This window comes from Balaenoptera borealis, assembly GCF_965194805.1.
Source record: "Balaenoptera borealis genome assembly, chromosome: 20".
NCBI lineage: Eukaryota > Metazoa > Chordata > Mammalia > Artiodactyla > Balaenopteridae > Balaenoptera > Balaenoptera borealis.
Window position 1 is genome coordinate 24,078,465 of NC_138879.1, and position 18,482 is coordinate 24,096,946.

The window sequence follows — 18,482 nt, forward strand, 5'->3', positions numbered from 1 at the left end:
CTAACACAAGACCCTTTTCTAAGTCGCCAGTGACCACAGCCCTCCCCATGCAAACTTACTCCCCCCGGGGTGGAAGAGTTTTAGCAATTTCCCACCACCACCCTGCTGCCCCATCACTCAACACCAAAGCTTCCTTCTGGAGAGACCGCATAGTCAAATTTCTCAGCCAGTGCCTCAGCCTCCCCACCCCATCTCTCTCGATCATGCTGAGGTTTGGGGAGAGCATTTTAGTTCATCTTGGAGCCTCAGGCATGGCAGAAGAATTGACATCCTCAAATAAAAACCCTCTTGCTAGCACCCATCCCCAAGTATCTGATCCTTAATATCTACAAATGAGTCTCTAACTTGTTCCCCAAATATTCTTAAGTTCCATACCCCAGCCACACCAGAAGACACCCCTAAACAGGCACATCTTTTTTTTAGGTTCTCCTGCTTTAGAGGGGTCCCCAGCTGGCCTCTTCATACCCATCCCCCAGCTCTCGCCAATGATGTCAGGAGCGTGAATGAGGCATGGCCAGCAGGACTCTCTCCCAATCACCCCCAATCCTTCCATCTTTGAAAGGTTCCCTAACCACCTCCCCAATTCCAGTTCCGCCCCCCAGGTCGGAGGTCCCAGGAAGAAAGCCGAAGAGGCGCCCCTACCCACTCTTTAGCGCACACTATATTGAGGACCTAGCCGCATCCCAGCGGCATCATCTCTGGCCCCGGCTGGGCTGGGGGGCTGGGGAGGCAGAGCTGCGAAGGGGGGAGATGTGCGGTGGACTCCCTTCCCTTCCCTTCCCTCCTCCTCCCCCTCTCCGTTCTCACTCCCAAATTGGGGGCCGGGCCAGGCAACTCTGATTGGCTGGGGGACGGGCAGCCGGCTCCCCCTCTCCCAGGGGCAGGGTTCCTCCCTGCTCTCCATCAGGATGGTATAAAAGGGACCCGGGCCGGTGGTCGGAGCAGACGGGAGTTTCTCCTCGGGGTCGGAGCAGGAGGCACGCAGAGTGTGAGGCCACGCATGAGCGGACGCTAACCCCCACCCCAGCCGCAAAGAGTCTACATGTCTAGGGTCTAGACATGTTCAGCTTTGTGGACCTCCGGCTCCTGCTCCTCTTAGCGGCCACCGCCCTCCTGACGCACGGCCAAGAGGAGGGCCAAGAAGAAGGCCAAGAAGAAGACAGTAAGTCCCAAACTTTTGGGAGTCTAGGGCTGCTTGGTATCTTGCCCTGCGTTTGGTCCCAGGGGTCCGCGACTTAAACTGAGACTCGGGATGCCCCGGAGGCTCAGGAATGGAAGGAAGATGGTGAGGGCTCGTCCTCGGCGCCCTGGGATAGAAGGGACCGCGCTCTGGGTCGGGGTGTAGATGAATGCCCCCCAGGAGTGAGAGGGCAGGATGCTGCACGGCTCGAGTTGGCACAGGAGGAGTGCTGAGCGCGCACTGTGAAGTACTGCGGGGAAAATGGGGTCTGGACGCCGGGTTGGGGGAAAGTACGTCGAAGATGGGATGGGGGCGCCGAGCTGGGAATTTGGAGCCCAAGCTATGAGTGACCAGAAAGGCTATGAGATGATTCATAAGGAAAGATTGTTTACCCTCTCTGCAGGCTAGACAATGTTCCTGGGGCCGCGGAGGTGCTGGGCGGAGCGGGGGAGGGGGCGCGGAGCGTGGGCGGGTTGAAGGACGAGATTCTTCGGCGCGGACTTGGCCAGGCAGAGTCCTTGCGCCCTCTGCTGATCTACACTGGGCAGTGCGCCTCCTTATCCAGCGCTTCCCCGCGCAGGAGCCGGAGCGGGAAGACCGGGATTGTTGCCCGGTGTGGACCCCACCTCTAGACCTGGAAAATAAAGTTGGAGATAGGGTAGCCCCGTCTCTAGAAGAAGTAGCCAGTCGGGGGAAATTGCTTAGTGTCGCCCGCCACCTAGTGGCCGTCTGGGTAGACGATCCGCGGTGGGCGTGGTTAACTAACTTAATTTACTATTTGCGGACTTTCTGGTTCTTTGGCTAAGGAGTGACCCAGAGGCACTGGCTGGCTTTGGGAAACAGGGGTTGTCACTGAGAGAGGCCTTTTGAGATGTCTGGGCGCTGGAGGTTAGGGCATATCGTACTTTTACGGTACGTTTCAAGTCTCTGGGCGGGATCCCACGCCAATCAGCCCCTCCCCCATCCTCCTAGCCCCGCCCACGCCATCCCACCTGCCCCGGGAATGGGGCGGGATCCGGGCTAGACCTCTTGTCTCTCCTTCCGTCCCCTCCTCCTGTCTCCACCCAAACCACGCCCCACAAGCCTGCCCTCTGGTTGGGGAGCCTCTCTTCCCACTCCTTCACCCCCCACTCTCCCACCCAATGGCTTTTTATTTCACTTGGCTTCAGCGCAAATGGTCTGAGGTTGGAGTTGGAAGCAATCTCGGCCTAAAGCTTTGTTTAAATTCCTGAGAACTGGAAAGAGTTATAGCCGCCCTGGCCAGGCGCCTCGGCCCTGTCACTGGCGCTGATGAGGAGCAGATGAGCGTTTAAGGATCTGGGGAAAGGAAAAACAAAAAGGCAAAAAAAGGAGAGGCGGGAAAAGGAAAATCTAAATGTGCCTCTAAGACCGAGGGGAAGGGACGGTGGGGTTGGGGTACCTGGAGCCCCGAGGTGGAGGACTTGCGCGCCTCTGACAGCCCCCATCTCCCCCTCTTGCCCCAGTCCCACCAGTCACCTGCGTACAGAACGGCCTCAGGTACCATGACCGAGACGTGTGGAAACCAGTGCCCTGCCAGATCTGTGTCTGCGACAACGGCAACGTGTTGTGCGATGACGTGATCTGCGACGAAATCAAGAACTGTCCCAACGCCAAAGTCCCCGCGGGCGAGTGCTGCCCCGTCTGCCCCGAAGGCGAGGGTATAGCTCGGGGCCTGGGCCGGGGCGGGGGCGGGGGCTCTCCCTTGCGCCGCGCAGGGGAGGCGGCTGTTGCCGGGAGCACCTGGAGCAAACCTTGCCTCTAAGCCGCGTCTCTTCCCCCCCTAGCGTCACCCACGGACCAAGAAACCACTGGAGTCGAGGTAATCCTCTGCCCTCGACTTTCGCCACCCCGCCCAGGACTCTTCACGGTTCTCCTTCTCTAACCCGGCTTCTCTTGTTTCTTCTGCCCCAACCCCATAGGGACCCAAAGGAGACACTGGCCCCCGAGGCCCAAGGGTAAGCGGTGCCCTCTCCCGGCGGTTGGGGCTGGAGGTGGGCGTGGCTCCTGGCCTGCGCTCACCCGGCCCGCCCTCTCCCGCTGCAGGGACCCGCTGGCCCCCCTGGCCGAGATGGCATTCCTGGACAACCTGGACTTCCCGGACCCCCCGGACCCCCAGGACCTCCCGGACCCCCTGGCCTCGGAGGAGTAAGTGGAGAGTCGAGGCATTCGTGGAAGGCCTTATGTGCCACCTCACTCCCACCCACCCCCACCGCGGGGTTTTTAGTTCGTTGGGGTTTTTTTGTTTGTTTGTTTTGGCAGATGGCATACTTCATAGTATGAAATAACTTCAAACTTACAGGGAAAAAAAGAGAGAAAAGTTGCAAAAATAATGCAAAGAATTTTCACATACCCTTCACGATTTGTCACATTTGCTTTATCAGTTTCTATGTATAGATATAATTATCTGGGGTTTTGTTTTTTTTTTCTGAACCATTTGAGAGTAAGTTGCTGGTATTATGTCCCTTTGCTCCTAAATACTTTAGCATGTATTTTCTGAGAGCCAGAACATTCTCTTAACATGAGCATTGCACAATGACTACATTTTGGAAATTTAACATTGATACGGTACTATTTATTATCTAATATGCAGTCCATATTCAAACTTCACTAATGTTCCCAATAATGTCCTTTATAGCCTTTTCTTTTTTTTTTTTTTCCTGTTCCAGGATCCAAGTCAGGATCATGAATTGCATTTAATTGTCATGTCTCTTTAGTTTCCTTTCACCTGCAACATTCCTCAGACTTTCTTTGTCTTTTACGACACTGAAATTTTTTGAAGAGGCCTGTTGTTCTGTAGACTGTCCCTTAAATTGGGTTTGTTGGATGTGTCTCCATGATTACATTCCAGTGATATGTTTTGGGCAGGGCTGTGCCACAGGTCATGTTGTTGTCCTGCGTAGTGCGTCACATCAGGAGGCACATGATATCAGTTTGTCCCATTACTGGTGATATCTTCTGCCTTTCAACTCACTGCCCTGACCCTGCTTTCTCACGCACTCTCTCTTCTAGAACTTTGCTCCCCAGATGTCTTACGGCTATGATGAGAAATCAACAGGAATTTCTGTGCCTGGCCCCATGGTGAGTCACCAGCGAGGGATGTAGAGGACAGAAGAAGAGCAGATGGGGATCCAGAGAAGATAGGCCAGGGAAGGGCTATGGGGTGGCATAGATAACTTAGGAGGTCAAGAAAATCTTTGGGACCTCAGAATCCAGAGATGATGCAAGGCAACTGGGTGGTCTGAACGGGAACCATGGGAGATAACCTTTCCTACAGAGGCTTCATTATGGCCTCCCTTTCTTTTTCTTCTGTAGGGTCCTTCTGGTCCTCGTGGTCTCCCTGGCCCCCCTGGCGCACCTGTGAGTATCCAGGATGTCTACACTGCTTTGGGCTCCAGGCTTTTGGAAAGAGGATTGGCCTGAGGGCAGGGAAGGTGCTCAGAGATCTCTTGGTGAGATGGGGGACAGGTTGGCAGGGACCTGCTCTTCTAACCCCACCCCTCTCTCCCTGTCTGCCAGGGTCCCCAAGGTTTCCAAGGCCCCCCTGGTGAGCCTGGCGAGCCTGGAGCCTCAGTAAGTGCTCCCCAACTTGTACTCTCTATGCAAATACACACTCCCTCTACAAATACATGGATTCTCCTATTGAAGGACCACCATCTGGGGTCTTTCTTACCTCCTTCTTCCAATCCTAGCCTTCCCCTTCTTTTTTCCTTATCCTGGACATTCTAACATCCTCTCTTCCTGTCTCCTCTAGGGTCCCATGGGTCCCCGTGGTCCCCCTGGCCCCCCTGGCAAGAACGGAGATGATGTAAGTAGCCCTGGTAAAGAGATACCATCTGACCCCCACCACCTCTCCATGTGTTAGGTCCCTGTAATCTCTACCCCAGTGTCCCCACCACCTTTGGGGGCGATACCCAGAGAAAGGAGGGCATGTTCTCCTTGATGCATGGGACTGCCCTTGAACAAGGAGCCTCCTGGGATGTTTCCACATCTTCCTAACAGAGGTGGCTGTCCCTCCCCTCACCCCAGTCACCTTAAAGCAGTCCCCAACCCCATCCCCTGATGTGAATGGCTTCCCTAGGCTTAACCACTCTGGGTACCTCAGATTCTCACTCCACGTGGTGAGATTAAGATGCTGGTGACAGAAATAAACAGAAATTCCTTTGGAGGGACGCAAAATTCAAGCAAGGGTTGCATGGTAGATTTAAACTGAGATAAGATTCTGGGGCCCTAAGCCTGACCCTCAACAACCCCAGGAAGACCCAGGCCTTCCATACTTTTCCAACTCAGGGGGCACGGGCACGATGGCCTTTTCTCTTTCTCTCAGGGTGAAGCTGGAAAGCCTGGTCGTCCTGGTGAGCGCGGGCCTCCTGGACCTCAGGTGAGCAGGATGGTGTGGTTGCCTCCAGGCTTTGCTGCATTTGGGCTTCATTTGGGAGCTGTGTCCACAGTGGTGTCTTCTAACAGCCCTGCCTTTGCCCTTTTCTTTTCTCTCCAGGGTGCTCGGGGATTGCCCGGAACAGCTGGCCTCCCTGGAATGAAGGGACACAGAGTGAGTCCCCTTTGTGTCATCTAAGTTCCCAAAGTCCCAGCATCGCATTCCAGCCCTTTCCCCAAAGGATCCTGATGTGCATCGTGGTGGGTGGCAGCTATAATAAGCTCCAAGGGATAGAGAGTAGACATCAAAGAGAACTTCCCTCCATTGGGAAAGAAATCCCAGTAAAGGGATGGAGTGAGATCTTGGGCCAGTTGGGGTTTAGTCTAGCTCAGACTCAGGGAGACAGCTGTGCTGACCTCCTGAGGCTCCTCCTCAGGTCTGGGTGGCTGTCAAGGTTGTCCACAGTCTCCACAAGGTCTCACTTTGGCCCTCTTCCTATCTCAGGGTTTCAGTGGTTTGGATGGTGCCAAGGGAGATGCTGGTCCTGCTGGTCCCAAGGTAAGAGGCTGTGTGACTGTCATGGTCCTCCACCTCCCCTGCAGTCCCACCATGAATGAATTTCTAACTCTGTTCTCTGCTCTGTAGGGTGAGCCTGGTAGCCCTGGTGAAAATGGAGCTCCTGGTCAGATGGTGAGTGTGTCCAGTTGTAGAAGGAAGAGAGGGAACAGGATGTAGGGGCAAGATGGGGGCTTGGGGAGAGGCGTGTGTCTCCTGTGTCACTTGGCTTCTCTTGGTTTTGTTGTCAGGGCCCCCGTGGTCTGCCTGGTGAGAGAGGTCGCCCTGGAGCCTCTGGCCCTGCTGTAAGTACTCCTGGCCCCTTGGGGGACTCCAGGTTCTGGAAGGGGTTCCCCAGGAGTTAAGGGACTGACCAGTGCTCAGTGAATGTAACCGGGGCTTTCCCCTCTCTGCTGCAGGGTGCTCGTGGAAACGATGGTGCTACTGGTGCTGCTGGACCCCCTGTGAGTACAGCCCTTAGACCTCAGTGCCTGGGATTGCGGAGGGGTCTCAGTGTCAGCTCTTGGGTCTGATACCAGGGGCAGGACTGAACCCCAGGACCTCTTCCGTCCCAGGGTGTGACTTGCAGCTGCCATCTTCCTTCTCACTAACATCTCCCTTTCATTCACAGGGTCCCACTGGCCCCGCTGGTCCTCCTGGTTTCCCTGGTGCTGTTGGTGCTAAGGTGAGACCCCCACCCTCCAATGAGCAGAGATCCCACAGGCCAAGGGGTGGGCATCTCCCTGCTCCCCAAACCAGAGGGACCCAGAATCAAGAGAGAAGCCCAGTCCCCAACACCTTTGTCCTGGGGTCCCCTTCTCTGATCTTGGAGTCCTGACTCTTGGTCTCCTGTCATGGCCCTTCACCCCCTGCCATCCAGACATGAGGCTGGACTCCCAGGGTGGCTCCTGACATGTTCTTTCCTCCAATCCAGGGTGAAGCTGGTCCCCAAGGATCCCGAGGCTCTGAAGGTCCCCAAGGTGTGCGTGGTGAGCCCGGCCCCCCTGGCCCTGCTGGTGCTACTGGCCCTGCTGTAAGTGTCACCTCCTCAGTACCCCCGTGCGTCTCCCTAACTCAGAGTCCTTGCTTGTCACTCACTCATCTCTCTCTGTGTCACAGGGAAACCCTGGTACTGATGGACAGCCTGGTGCTAAAGGTGCCAATGTAAGTATCCTGCAGGTTTCAGAGCCGCCCCTGGTACCCACCTTCCACCCACCCTGTGCCCGCCACTCCCGGGCTCAACTTGTTCTGCCTCCCGCAGGGCGCTCCTGGTATTGCTGGTGCTCCTGGCTTCCCGGGTGCCCGAGGCCCCTCTGGACCCCAGGGTCCCAGTGGCCCCCCTGGTCCCAAGGGTAACAGCGTAAGTACTACTCTCTCTCTTCTGCCCCACCCCATGAGCTGGCTCATGTGGCCCTTGTCTGGGAAGCATGAAGATCCAGGCCAGCTGAGCATCCCCACTCTCCACTCATCTTCTTCTCCTCCCACTCAGGGTGAACCTGGTGCCCCTGGCAACAAAGGAGACACTGGCGCCAAGGGAGAGCCCGTAAGTCCCCCAGCAGCCCCTTGGGGGAGGTCCAAGGAGGAATGGGAGCCCCTGGTGCTGGACAGCCAGCCTCAAGCCTGCTCTGGAGCTGGTACCAGGACAGCCCCTCACCACAGGCTGCCCCCTCCTCTCTGCCCTCTCCAGGGCCCCACTGGTATTCAAGGCCCCCCTGGCCCTGCTGGGGAAGAAGGAAAGCGAGGAACCCGAGGTGAACCCGGACCTGCTGGCCTGCCTGGACCCCCTGGCGAGCGTGTAAGTGCCCCCTTCTCGGCCCCGGTGCTGGCCTGGTGCCCACGTGTGTGAGCTCGCTGACCTCCTCTCCTCCCACAGGGTGGACCTGGTAGCCGCGGCTTCCCTGGCGCAGATGGTGTTTCTGGTCCCAAGGTAATCTCTCTTCCCGGGTGGGATGCTGACCCTGCTGCTCCCTGGACGTCACCTTCCTCTCCCAGATGTTGTCAACCCCCTCCCACTCCCACCGCCCGGTCATTAGTGCCCCTACTGCGGCTGCAGACCTCTCTCTTCACACGTAGCCTCACCTTGACCTTCCTACCACCACCAATGCCTCTCAAAGCACCACCCACAGCCCAGGAGGAAGAAGAGGCCCGCCCGTGATAAAGAGACCCTAACTGTTGTTGTGACTCCCCCAACCAGGGTCCCGCTGGTGAGCGTGGTGCTCCTGGCCCTGCTGGCCCCAAAGGTTCTCCTGGTGAAGCTGGTCGCCCCGGTGAAGCTGGTCTGCCTGGTGCCAAGGTGAGACCCCAGCCCTCTGCCCAGCTTGGCCCATGACCCTGCCCATCCTATGTGGGTTCTGGAGCAGGACCACAGATCCACCTTCTAGAATGTCCTCCACCCCAGCCTCCACTCTCCTTCTCCCGGTCTTCCACCACCCTTATCCCCCACCCCACTCACACCTCTCTGCCTCCCCCTAGGGTCTGACTGGAAGCCCTGGCAGCCCTGGTCCTGATGGCAAAACTGGCCCCCCTGTAAGTATCACTCCCCCAGGCCCACATCAGTCTCCTGACCGCTCACCCTCTGTCCTCACCTCCACTTTTGTACCTTCCATCCTCAGGGTCCTGCTGGTCAAGATGGCCGCCCCGGACCCCCAGGCCCTCCTGGTAGCCGTGGTCAGGCCGGTGTGATGGGTTTCCCTGGGCCTAAAGGTGCTGCTGTGAGTATTCAGTGAGGCGTATCACAGGGACAGACACACTTGGGGCGAGGGTGGGGGTGGGGGGAAGAGTCCTCGCTCTGGGGCCAGCTCTGCCACTGACTTGCTATGTGGCCTCAAGCCACTCGTTGCCCCTCTCTGGGCCTCAGTCTCCCTATTCCATAAAATGAGAGACCTCTCCTGGCTTTACTACCATTGCTCTATCCCTGGAAATAAGTATCGTTGGCCCCCAAGCACACACACACGGGGATAGGATGGGCCTTTTACATGATAGTCAGCCCCAAATCTTGGTGGGTTCTTTGAGGTTCAAAAGGAGATATCAGAAGAGATGAAAGCCCTTTGCAGCTCAGGTCACCAAAGGCATACAATGGGGAGAAGAAAGGGAAGAGGGTGGAGAGAGGAGCCTAAGGGGCGGGTCGTCTGGGAGGAGAGGGCTCAGGGAGAGGCCAAGAGATGGAGCAGTCAAAGCCAGCAAAGGCCTTCCTCAGGGGCCAGAGCGGATAGATTAAAAATCTCCTTAAAAATTCCACTCAAAGTAAACGGGAGGGACCCAGGAGGCCCCGGTTTCCCACTTCAGCTCCCTCAACCCTAACTCTCTCTCCCCACAGGGAGAGCCCGGCAAGGCTGGAGAACGAGGCGTTCCTGGACCCCCCGGCGCTGCTGTAAGTATCTCCTTTTGGTCCCTGTCCCCTCCCTGCCTCCGTCCATGTCACACCCCTACATCCTGCAGGAGGGATGCAGGAGGCTCCAGCCCATCCCCAGGGTGTCAGGACCCCCAGCCGCCAGGCCCCCTACCTGTGCTCTCTTCCTCAGCTGCCCGCCCACCTCACCACCCTGACCCCTTTTTCACTCTCTCCCCATAGGGTGCTGCTGGCAAAGACGGAGAAACTGGAGCTCAGGGACCTCCCGGACCTGCTGTGAGTGTCCCTGATGGGGAGGCCTGGGGTGGGGGTGCTGTGGGGCAGGAAAGGGGAGATAGCCCCTGTCCCCCTTCTCCTGAGCTTTCCCATGACCGCGGCATTTCCTCCGTGCAGGGCCCTGCTGGTGAGAGAGGTGAACAAGGCCCTGCTGGCTCCCCCGGATTCCAGGTGAGGCCTCACGGCTGTCAGCGTGTTGGGAGAGGGGCATGAGGAACACCTCTTCCAGATTCTAATCCCTCGCTTCCCTCCCCCATTTCCCACCTACAGGGTCTCCCTGGCCCTGCTGGTCCTCCTGGTGAAGCAGGCAAACCCGGTGAACAGGTAAGAGGTAGCAGCCAGCTGAAGAGACGGGGAGTGCAGGGAATACAGAGGGAGAGTCCAGCCCCCCTAGCTAATCAGACAACCATCAACTAGAGGGATCAAGGTTAGACTCGAGGAAAGACTTCCCATCATGAAGGGTGCTACACAGAGGGGAGCAAAGAGCTGCAACTCTGCATGATAGGATCTGGAAGGAGCTGCATGGCTGCTGGTCTGGATGACTTCTTTTTAGAGCTGCTGGAATACTCTGGCTTTCCCTCAACCCCAAGTCTGGGGAGGGTGACACATTCACGAGGAGTTGAGGGATAATCCCGGTTCAGTGCTGAGAAGGGATTGGTCTCCAATCACAGACCCCAAGGGCAAGCCCCCAGGTGGACAAGAATGTTTTCTAGTTGGGAGGACCCAGGTGGGTTCTGCTCACTGTCTGTCCCTCCCTCCCGCTCAGGGTGCTCCTGGAGACGTTGGTGCCCCCGGCCCCTCTGGAGCAAGAGTAAGTAGAGCCTCTTGCTGCTTCCACCAACATGCCCCGTGCTTGGCCCTGTCTCTGGAGCCACCTCATGGGCCCTGTCCTTCCCTTCCAGGGCGAGAGAGGTTTCCCCGGCGAGCGTGGTGTGCAAGGACCCTCCGGTCCTGCAGGTCCCCGTGGGTCCAACGGTGCCCCTGGCAATGATGGTGCTAAGGTAAGGGCAGCACAGGGACCAGGTCTCACCCTTCCTGTGATGGGGGATGCCTGGCTGTGACCAAAGCCAGCTGGATGTTGGGGAGGGATGGGGGGACAAGACTGTGGTGGGGTCCATGTGCAGCCTGAAGTTCTGGGCCGTGAGCCTTTCCTCTTAGCTAGTACTTGTCTTTGGCCTCAGAACCAAGCCTGGGAGAAATTAAGAGGGGGCTCAAAGCTGTGACCCACTTCTGAGACCCCAAGCCTCACTCCAGTCTTCTTGGTTGTCATACAGGGTGATGCTGGTGCCCCTGGAGCCCCTGGTAACCAGGGCGCCCCTGGCCTTCAAGGAATGCCTGGTGAACGAGGTGCAGCAGGTCTCCCAGGCCCTAAGGGTGACAGAGTAAGTTGAACTCCCCCTCCCTCGAACCCTGTGCGGTTCCCATCTCTCTCTGCTTCAGATCCCTCAGCATCTCTCTTTCTACTCCCTGGGGTCTTTCCCTCTTCTCCTTAATCCTCCCTTCTTCTTCTCTGGCCTCTTGGCTGATGAATCCTTACCTATAGTCCAGGCCCTACCCTTCCCATGTGTTACCATGGCAACAAGAGGGGGCGGCGTGCCTCCCGGACGAGGAATCCCTCTACACAAAGCAGGAGCTTCTTAATCTAAGTTCCCCGGAATCCCCACACAGACACCTTTCCCCTGAAAGATCTTGAGTCCTTGGCACACATGGGGGCAGGGCAGACACAAACTGGGGAGGGGTCCCAGACACAAGCAGGATGCTATAGGTCACCTCCTTGCCCCACACTGGAAGTCTCAGGCTTTCCTATGTCTTTAGGGCGATGTTGGTCCCAAAGGTGCTGATGGTGCTCCTGGCAAAGATGGCGTCCGTGGTCTGACTGGTCCCATTGGTCCTCCTGGCCCCGCTGGTGCCCCTGGTGACAAGGTGAGATGGCTGCCTCCCCACCTTCTTCCCTAACACACAGCTTCCCCAGCAAGCCTGGGCACAGCTCTGCAGGGGAGGCAGCTCCTGCCATTCCAAGCTGGTGATCCAAAGGTGGGGGGGCCAGGAGGGAGGAGGACTCTCCTGGGTTACCTGCCAGGAGTATTCAGCATGGGTCCCTGACCCTGAGCCTCTTGTCCCTCCCTCTCAGGGTGAAACTGGTCCTAGCGGCCCTGCTGGTCCCACTGGAGCTCGTGGTGCCCCCGTAAGTACAGAAGACCCGGTTAAGGCTCCATACTCCACCCTTCTCTCCCTTCATACTGCCCCTGGCCCTCTTTCTGTCCCTCCTCCACCTTGGCTCCCACCTGCTCTGGTCCCTGTGGAGTGCTCCTCAGGCCCTCCTTCCCCACCCTGCAGTCCATCCCATCCCACCTTCCCCCAGATCAGGGCATCTCTCCATTTGCCTCCTTTTCTTCTAGGGAGACCGTGGTGAGCCTGGTCCCCCCGGCCCTGCTGGCTTCGCTGGCCCCCCTGTGAGTATCAAGATCCCTTTCATCTTCCATCTCCAACTAGGTCCCGGGGCCTTGAGTGACTGGATGAGGACAGAGGCATTGGCCTGATTCAGAGAAGGAGGGTGGAGGGGGGATTGTCTCCTGTTCAAGCATCTTCCTGCCTGGAGTTCCTGTCCTTCCTCAGCTGACTTCCTAGGCTGGCACAGCCCTCTCCTCCACTCACCACACTCCCTCCTCCCCCAGGGTGCTGATGGCCAACCTGGTGCTAAAGGCGAACCTGGTGATGCTGGTGCTAAAGGCGATGCTGGTCTCCCCGGCGCTGCTGGACCCACTGGACCTCCTGGCCCCATTGTGAGTATCTCGCCATCTAGGCCCCGAGCTGCCTGCAGGCTGGATCCAGGACTGGCCCAGCCTTGACGCCTCTGTGCTCTCCTGCAGGGTAACGTTGGTGCTCCTGGACCCAAAGGTGCTCGTGGCAGTGCTGGTCCCCCTGTGAGTACCTCACTCTGATTCTCTGCCGAGGCTCTCCCCAGCCTGTGTTTGGAGATGGGGCAGCTGGGCCAGGTGAGGGGCTGTTCTCCCTCTGATTGCTTCTTTGTCCTCTTCTCCAGGGTGCTACTGGTTTCCCTGGTGCTGCTGGCCGAGTCGGTCCCCCTGGGCCCTCTGTAAGTGTCTGTGGTGGAGACTCCACCGGTCTGGGAGGGTACGGGGCACAGGCTGTCAGGAGTGTGGTGGGCCCGACTACGGCCACCGTAATGCTCCAGAATCCGATGGATTCTGACAGCCCCAATTCTCCCCATCCAGGGAAATGCTGGACCCCCTGGACCTTCTGGCCCTGCTGGCAAAGAAGGCAGCAAAGGCGCCCGTGGTGAGACTGGCCCCGCTGGGCGTGCTGGTGAAGTCGGTCCTCCCGGTCCCCCTGGCCCCGCTGGTGAGAAAGGAGCCCCTGGTGCTGATGGACCTGCTGTAAGTGCACACTCCAGAGGGGTCCAGAGTGGGGGCAGCGTCCCTGGCCACTGGAAGTCACCTCACCACCCCCTGTCCCCCACAGGGCGCTCCCGGCTCTCCCGGACCTCAGGGTATTGCTGGACAGCGTGGCGTGGTCGGCCTGCCCGGTCAGCGAGGAGAAAGAGGCTTCCCTGGTCTTCCTGGTCCCTCTGTGAGTGCCCCCTCACCTTGAGGATCCTGAGAAGAACAGTTGCAGGACTTGGAGGGCGCAGGATGGGGTGTTGGGGTCAGCAAGGACAAAGGTGGCGGGTCCTAAGGCCCTCTCCCACCCCATCTCTGGCCTGACTCTTTCTTCTCCCTCAGGGTGAACCCGGAAAACAAGGTCCTTCTGGAGTAAGTGGTGAACGTGGCCCCCCTGGTCCCATGGGCCCCCCTGGATTGGCTGGACCCCCTGGCGAGTCTGGACGTGAGGTAAGCGGTTGCCGGCCCCATGCCAGTGCCCTCAATGTGGCCATTTTGGCCTTGGCCTGAGCCTCCCTCCCCTTGGCTGACGCTCACCTTCCCCCGCTCTCCGCAGGGGGCCCCTGGTGCTGAAGGATCCCCTGGACGAGATGGTTCTCCGGGCCCCAAGGTAAGATGGCTGCACCCTGGGGCCCCAGCCCCACCCGCCGCTCCACCTGGCCCTTTCAGCTGGGGCTGACCCGGATTCCCCTCCTCCCCTCCTCTCCCCCCTCAGGGTGACCGTGGTGAGACCGGCCCTGCTGGACCCCCTGGTGCTCCTGGTGCTCCTGGTGCCCCCGGCCCCGTCGGCCCTGCTGGCAAGAGCGGCGATCGTGGTGAGACTGTAAGTAGCTGGGCCCTGGCTTACCGTTTCTGCTCAGGCCAGGGACTCTCCAGGCCTGCCGAGGGGTCTGCAGATGGACACCTGACTTCACCTAAGCAGGGGAGAAGAGGAGGCCTTGCAAGATGTCTGGGCCCTTGGCCTCCCTGAAAACACTGAGCCACAGCTCAGCCTCGAGACCCCTCCTCCAGACAGTCCTGTTTCCCCCGAGGAATGGGGTTTGTTCCCAGGTGCTCGCCCCAGCTTACATGAGGCCTGAATTTACATGAAGATTCACCTGGGGTCAGGAGAGAATGGATATGGTAGGAAAAGAGGAGAGGAGAGAGGGATTTGGCCAAGGGGAGGTGTCACCTGCAGCTCAGGCTGTGCCAGCCCTCAGCTGGGCTCTCCCTGACCAGGATCTAATGCTCTCTTTGCTCTCCCCAGGGTCCCGCTGGTCCTGCTGGTCCCATTGGCCCCGTTGGTGCCCGCGGCCCCACTGTAAGTGCCCTGCTCTGGCCCTTGTGTCCTCAGAACCCTTGTCCAGATGTGGACTGCACCCCCTCAGTGCTAACAGAACTTCCACCTGACGACCTGTCCCCATCTCTCTTCTAGGGACCCCAAGGCCCCCGTGGTGACAAGGGTGAGACAGGCGAACAGGGCGACAGAGGCATTAAGGGTCACCGTGGCTTCTCTGGTCTCCAGGGTCCCCCTGGCCCTCCCGTGAGTATGCCCAGCCCCTCCCCAGCCCCCAGCTGCCATCTTGTCTTCTTTTATCGTCTCCCCAAGTCCTGCTGTGTGATGGGGGAAGGACACTTTGCCTCGGTTTCCCTCTCTGGACCATGCTTCTCCTCCCTAGTGGGGACTGGGGTCTGAAGACTAATGGGTATTTCCAAGTAGCCTCTGAGAGAGTGAGGGGTGCACAAAGAGGGATCGTGGGAGGGGTCTCAGCCTATGGACACCCTGGGGCTAGACTTCCAGAATAACAAGGTGGCTGGTAAGGGGGCGGTTGCTGGCCACATTTGACCTACACTCGGCCTAAACTGTCTTCACATCTCTCCTTCAGGGCTCTCCTGGTGAGCAAGGTCCCTCCGGAGCTTCTGGTCCTGCTGGTCCCCGAGTGAGTTGTGTCTTCTATTTATCTGCTCTTCCCGGGTCCCTCGCCTCTCTGGAGAAGGGTCTGGAGCAGGGGATGAAAGAAGGGAAGAGGGGTTCTGGACAGCCTTACGCAGCCCTCGCCTCCCCCTCCCCACTGCTTCCTCCCACAAAGTTTCCTGGCCCAGCTGTGGGAGTGAGCCATAATGAGGCAGAGGAGCCAGAGCCAGGCAGAGTGGGCTGTGGGCTTCTCTGCCAGAGCTGGGGTGGGCCCGTGCTTTCTGGCAGGCTTTCTCCAACCAACTTCCTCCCTGCAGGGTCCCCCTGGCTCTGCTGGTACTCCTGGCAAAGATGGACTCAACGGTCTCCCAGGCCCCATCGGTCCCCCTGGTCCTCGTGGTCGCACTGGTGATGCTGGTCCTGCTGTATGTGGTCCCCCACCTTGCCTGCCCCTGGCCCTCCAGCCCTGAAAGCACTGAACCCCGGTAATCCCCCCTCTCCTCCCTCTCTGCGCAGGGTCCCCCCGGCCCTCCTGGACCCCCTGGTCCCCCTGGTCCTCCCAGCGGTGGTTACGACTTCAGCTTCATGCCCCAGCCACCTCAAGAGAAGGCTCAGGATGGTGGCCGCTACTACCGGGCCGATGACGCCAATGTGGTCCGTGACCGTGACCTCGAGGTGGACACCACTCTCAAGAGCCTGAGCCAGCAGATCGAGAACATCCGGAGCCCTGAAGGCAGCCGCAAGAACCCTGCCCGCACCTGCCGTGACCTCAAGATGTGCCACTCCGACTGGAAGAGCGGTAAGGGCTGGCCCAGCTGTGCCTCCTCCTCCTGCCGCGACGGGGCTGAGCCCTGAGGGGCCCACATCCCGTACCTCCCCTGACGCCATCTCACCCTGCCCCACTGCAGGAGAATACTGGATCGACCCCAACCAAGGCTGCAACCTGGATGCCATTAAGGTCTTCTGCAACATGGAGACAGGTGAGACCTGCGTGTATCCCACTCAGCCCAGCGTGGCCCAGAAGAACTGGTACATCAGCAAGAACCCCAAGGACAAGAGGCACGTCTGGTACGGCGAGAGCATGACCGGCGGATTCCAGGTACGTGAGCTCGATCCTGTAGCCACTCTTAGGAGATGGGCTGGCCCAGGGCTCAGAAGGGCTTGAGGGTAGGTCCTGGGTGGACCAGACTTCTGCTAAGTGTGATCAGCTGGGAGGCAGGAGACCTGGGTGCTTGATACGGGGTCAAACACAGGGTACCTGGGGGCAAGGGGTGCCACCTCTGGACGTAAGGTTCACTAGGATGCTCTCAGGGGACTCCAGGGAGAGAGGCCAGGACTGGAGGCTCCAACACAGCCACTCACCCCTCACTCTTCCGCTCCCACAGTTCGAGTACGGCGGCCAGGGCTCCGATCCTGCTGATGTGGCCATCCAGCTGACTTTCCTGCGCCTGATGTCCACCGAGGCCTCCCAGAACATCACCTACCACTGCAAGAACAGCGTGGCCTACATGGACCAGCAGACTGGCAACCTCAAGAAGGCCCTGCTCCTCCAGGGCTCCAACGAGATTGAGATCCGGGCCGAGGGCAACAGCCGCTTCACCTACAGCGTCACCTACGACGGCTGCACGGTGAGTCCAGCAGGGCCCCCGCTCTGGGCTTTGGCTTTCCGGGCAGGCCCAGTCCCCCCACCCCCTCACTGCCACTTGGTGACACCCCTCTCCCATTGTCTCCCTTTCACCCCAGAGTCACACCGGAGCCTGGGGCAAGACAGTGATCGAATACAAAACAACCAAGACCTCCCGCTTGCCCATCATCGATGTGGCCCCCTTGGACGTTGGCGCCCCAGACCAGGAATTTGGCATCGACGTTGGCCCTGTCTGCTTCCTGTAAACTCCCTCCACCCCAACCTGGCTCCCTCCCACCCAACCCACTCGCCCCTGACTCTGGAAACAGACAAAGAACCCAAACTGAACCCCCCAAAAAGGCAAAAAAATGGGAGACAATTTCACATGGACTTTGGAAAATATTTTTTTTCCTTTGCATTCATCTCTCAAACTTAGTTTTTATCTTTGACCAACTGAATATGACCAAAAACCAAAACTGCATTCAACCTTACCAAAAAAAAAAAAAAGAATAAATAAATAACTTTTTAAAAAAGGAAGCTTGGTCCACTTGCTTGAAGACCCACGTGGGGGTAAGTCCTTTTCTGCCCGTTGGGCTTATGACACCCCAACGCTGCCCTTTCTGCTCCTTTCTCCATGCCTTCTTGGGGCCTCCCCTCCACTGCTCCCCGAATCTAAGTCTCCCCAAAAGACACAGGAAATAGTGCATTGTCTGCCCAGCAACCAAAGGCAATGTTGAAACACCCAAGTGGCCCCCACACTCCCAGCCTACTCCCTTCACCCAGCACCCCCAAGCCCTGGGGGGACCCGGAGTTTTCAGACTGCCAAAGAAGCCTTACCATCTGGCATCCCTGTTGCCCCGGCAACATACCCCTCTTTGTTTTTGAGGGGAGCATGCCAGGGGCACCACTGGCCCTTCACCACCGGGTTTGGAGAAAAGTCAGGAGGGGCCAAGACAGAGCAGAAACGTCGGATTTGAGAAACATGCCAATCCCCCGTGCTACCCGGCTGGGTGGGAGAGACTGCTCTGTTCCTTGTGTAATTGTGTTGCTGAAAGACTACCTCGTTCTCGTCTTTGGTCTTTGTGTGTCACCGGGGCAACTGCATGGGGGGCGGGATGGGGGCAGGGTGGAAGGGGCTCCCCATTTTATATCAAAGGTGCTACATCTCTGTGATGGGGTGGGGTGGGGAGGGAATCACTGGTGCTATGGAAGTGGAAACGCACCCCCCCCACCTTAGGCCAGCAAATGTTCCTTTTTGTTCAAAGTCTTTTTTTATTCTTTGTTTTTTTTTTTTTTCTCTTGTGGATGGGGACTCGTGAATTTTCTAAAGGTGCTATTTAATGTGGGGGAGAGAGTGCCGGCTCCAGACAGGGTCACTTGCTCTCCACCCTCTCTTCATCCCCCTCGGCGCCTCTCACCACCTCAGGCCTCTCTCCTCTCTCTCCCGACCTCTCCCTCCTCTGAAACCCTCTCCTCAGCTACATCCCATCCTCACGGCCTCTCTCTTAGTCTGTTCTGCGTTCTCTCTCACTGGGTTTCGGAGCACAATTTCCCAAAGCACAAAGCAGTTTTTCCCCCTAGGGGTGGGAGGAAACAAGAGACTCTGTACCTATTTTGTATGTGTATAATAATTTGAGATGTTTTTAATTATTTTGATTGCTGGAATAAAGCATGTGGAAATGACCCAAACCTATCTGCAGTGGCCTCCTAATTTCCTTCCTTGGAGTTGGTGGAGGGGAGTCCTGGGGAGGGAGCTTTGGGTGCTGGGTGGGCTCTCCTTCAGAGTCTGCCCCTTCCCTGCCCCTCC

At 58.1% G+C, this 18,482-nt stretch overlaps 1 protein-coding gene across 1 annotated transcript; it reads left to right on the forward strand.

Annotated features, from left to right (window-relative positions):
- The first annotated feature begins 925 nt into the window (after nucleotides 1–925).
- COL1A1 (collagen type I alpha 1 chain) lies at nucleotides 926–18,364 on the forward strand. The gene is made up of 51 exons (XM_082372955.1): nucleotides 926–1,162; nucleotides 2,665–2,859; nucleotides 2,986–3,020; nucleotides 3,121–3,156; nucleotides 3,245–3,346; nucleotides 4,211–4,279; nucleotides 4,514–4,558; nucleotides 4,718–4,771; nucleotides 4,953–5,006; nucleotides 5,526–5,579; nucleotides 5,697–5,750; nucleotides 6,081–6,134; nucleotides 6,222–6,266; nucleotides 6,383–6,436; nucleotides 6,551–6,595; nucleotides 6,763–6,816; nucleotides 7,066–7,164; nucleotides 7,251–7,295; nucleotides 7,393–7,491; nucleotides 7,621–7,674; nucleotides 7,819–7,926; nucleotides 8,005–8,058; nucleotides 8,326–8,424; nucleotides 8,604–8,657; nucleotides 8,744–8,842; nucleotides 9,448–9,501; nucleotides 9,703–9,756; nucleotides 9,874–9,927; nucleotides 10,027–10,080; nucleotides 10,523–10,567; nucleotides 10,659–10,757; nucleotides 11,031–11,138; nucleotides 11,572–11,679; nucleotides 11,888–11,941; nucleotides 12,156–12,209; nucleotides 12,432–12,539; nucleotides 12,627–12,680; nucleotides 12,800–12,853; nucleotides 12,993–13,154; nucleotides 13,240–13,347; nucleotides 13,500–13,607; nucleotides 13,714–13,767; nucleotides 13,873–13,980; nucleotides 14,404–14,457; nucleotides 14,572–14,679; nucleotides 15,023–15,076; nucleotides 15,369–15,476; nucleotides 15,568–15,850; nucleotides 15,960–16,150; nucleotides 16,437–16,679; nucleotides 16,795–18,364. The coding sequence occupies exons 1-51, from the start codon at nucleotides 1,060–1,062 to the stop codon at nucleotides 16,939–16,941; spliced, it is 4,392 nt and encodes a 1,463-aa protein (XP_082229081.1). The 5' UTR covers nucleotides 926–1,059; the 3' UTR covers nucleotides 16,942–18,364.
- Nucleotides 18,365–18,482: the final 118 nt, after the last annotated feature.

Bases quoted from the DNA above. Each gene is read 5' to 3' on its own strand.
- COL1A1 (XM_082372955.1), top strand. From the start codon at position 1,060: ATGTTCAGCTTTGTGGACCTCCGGCTCCTGCTCCTCTTAGCGGCCACC. The intron at 1,163-2,664 runs GTAAGTCCCAAA...CTCTTGCCCCAG, and splicing joins AGAAGGCCAAGAAGAAGACA to TCCCACCAGTCACCTGCGTA. The intron at 6,267-6,382 runs GTGAGTGTGTCC...TTTTGTTGTCAG, and splicing joins ATGGAGCTCCTGGTCAGATG to GGCCCCCGTGGTCTGCCTGG.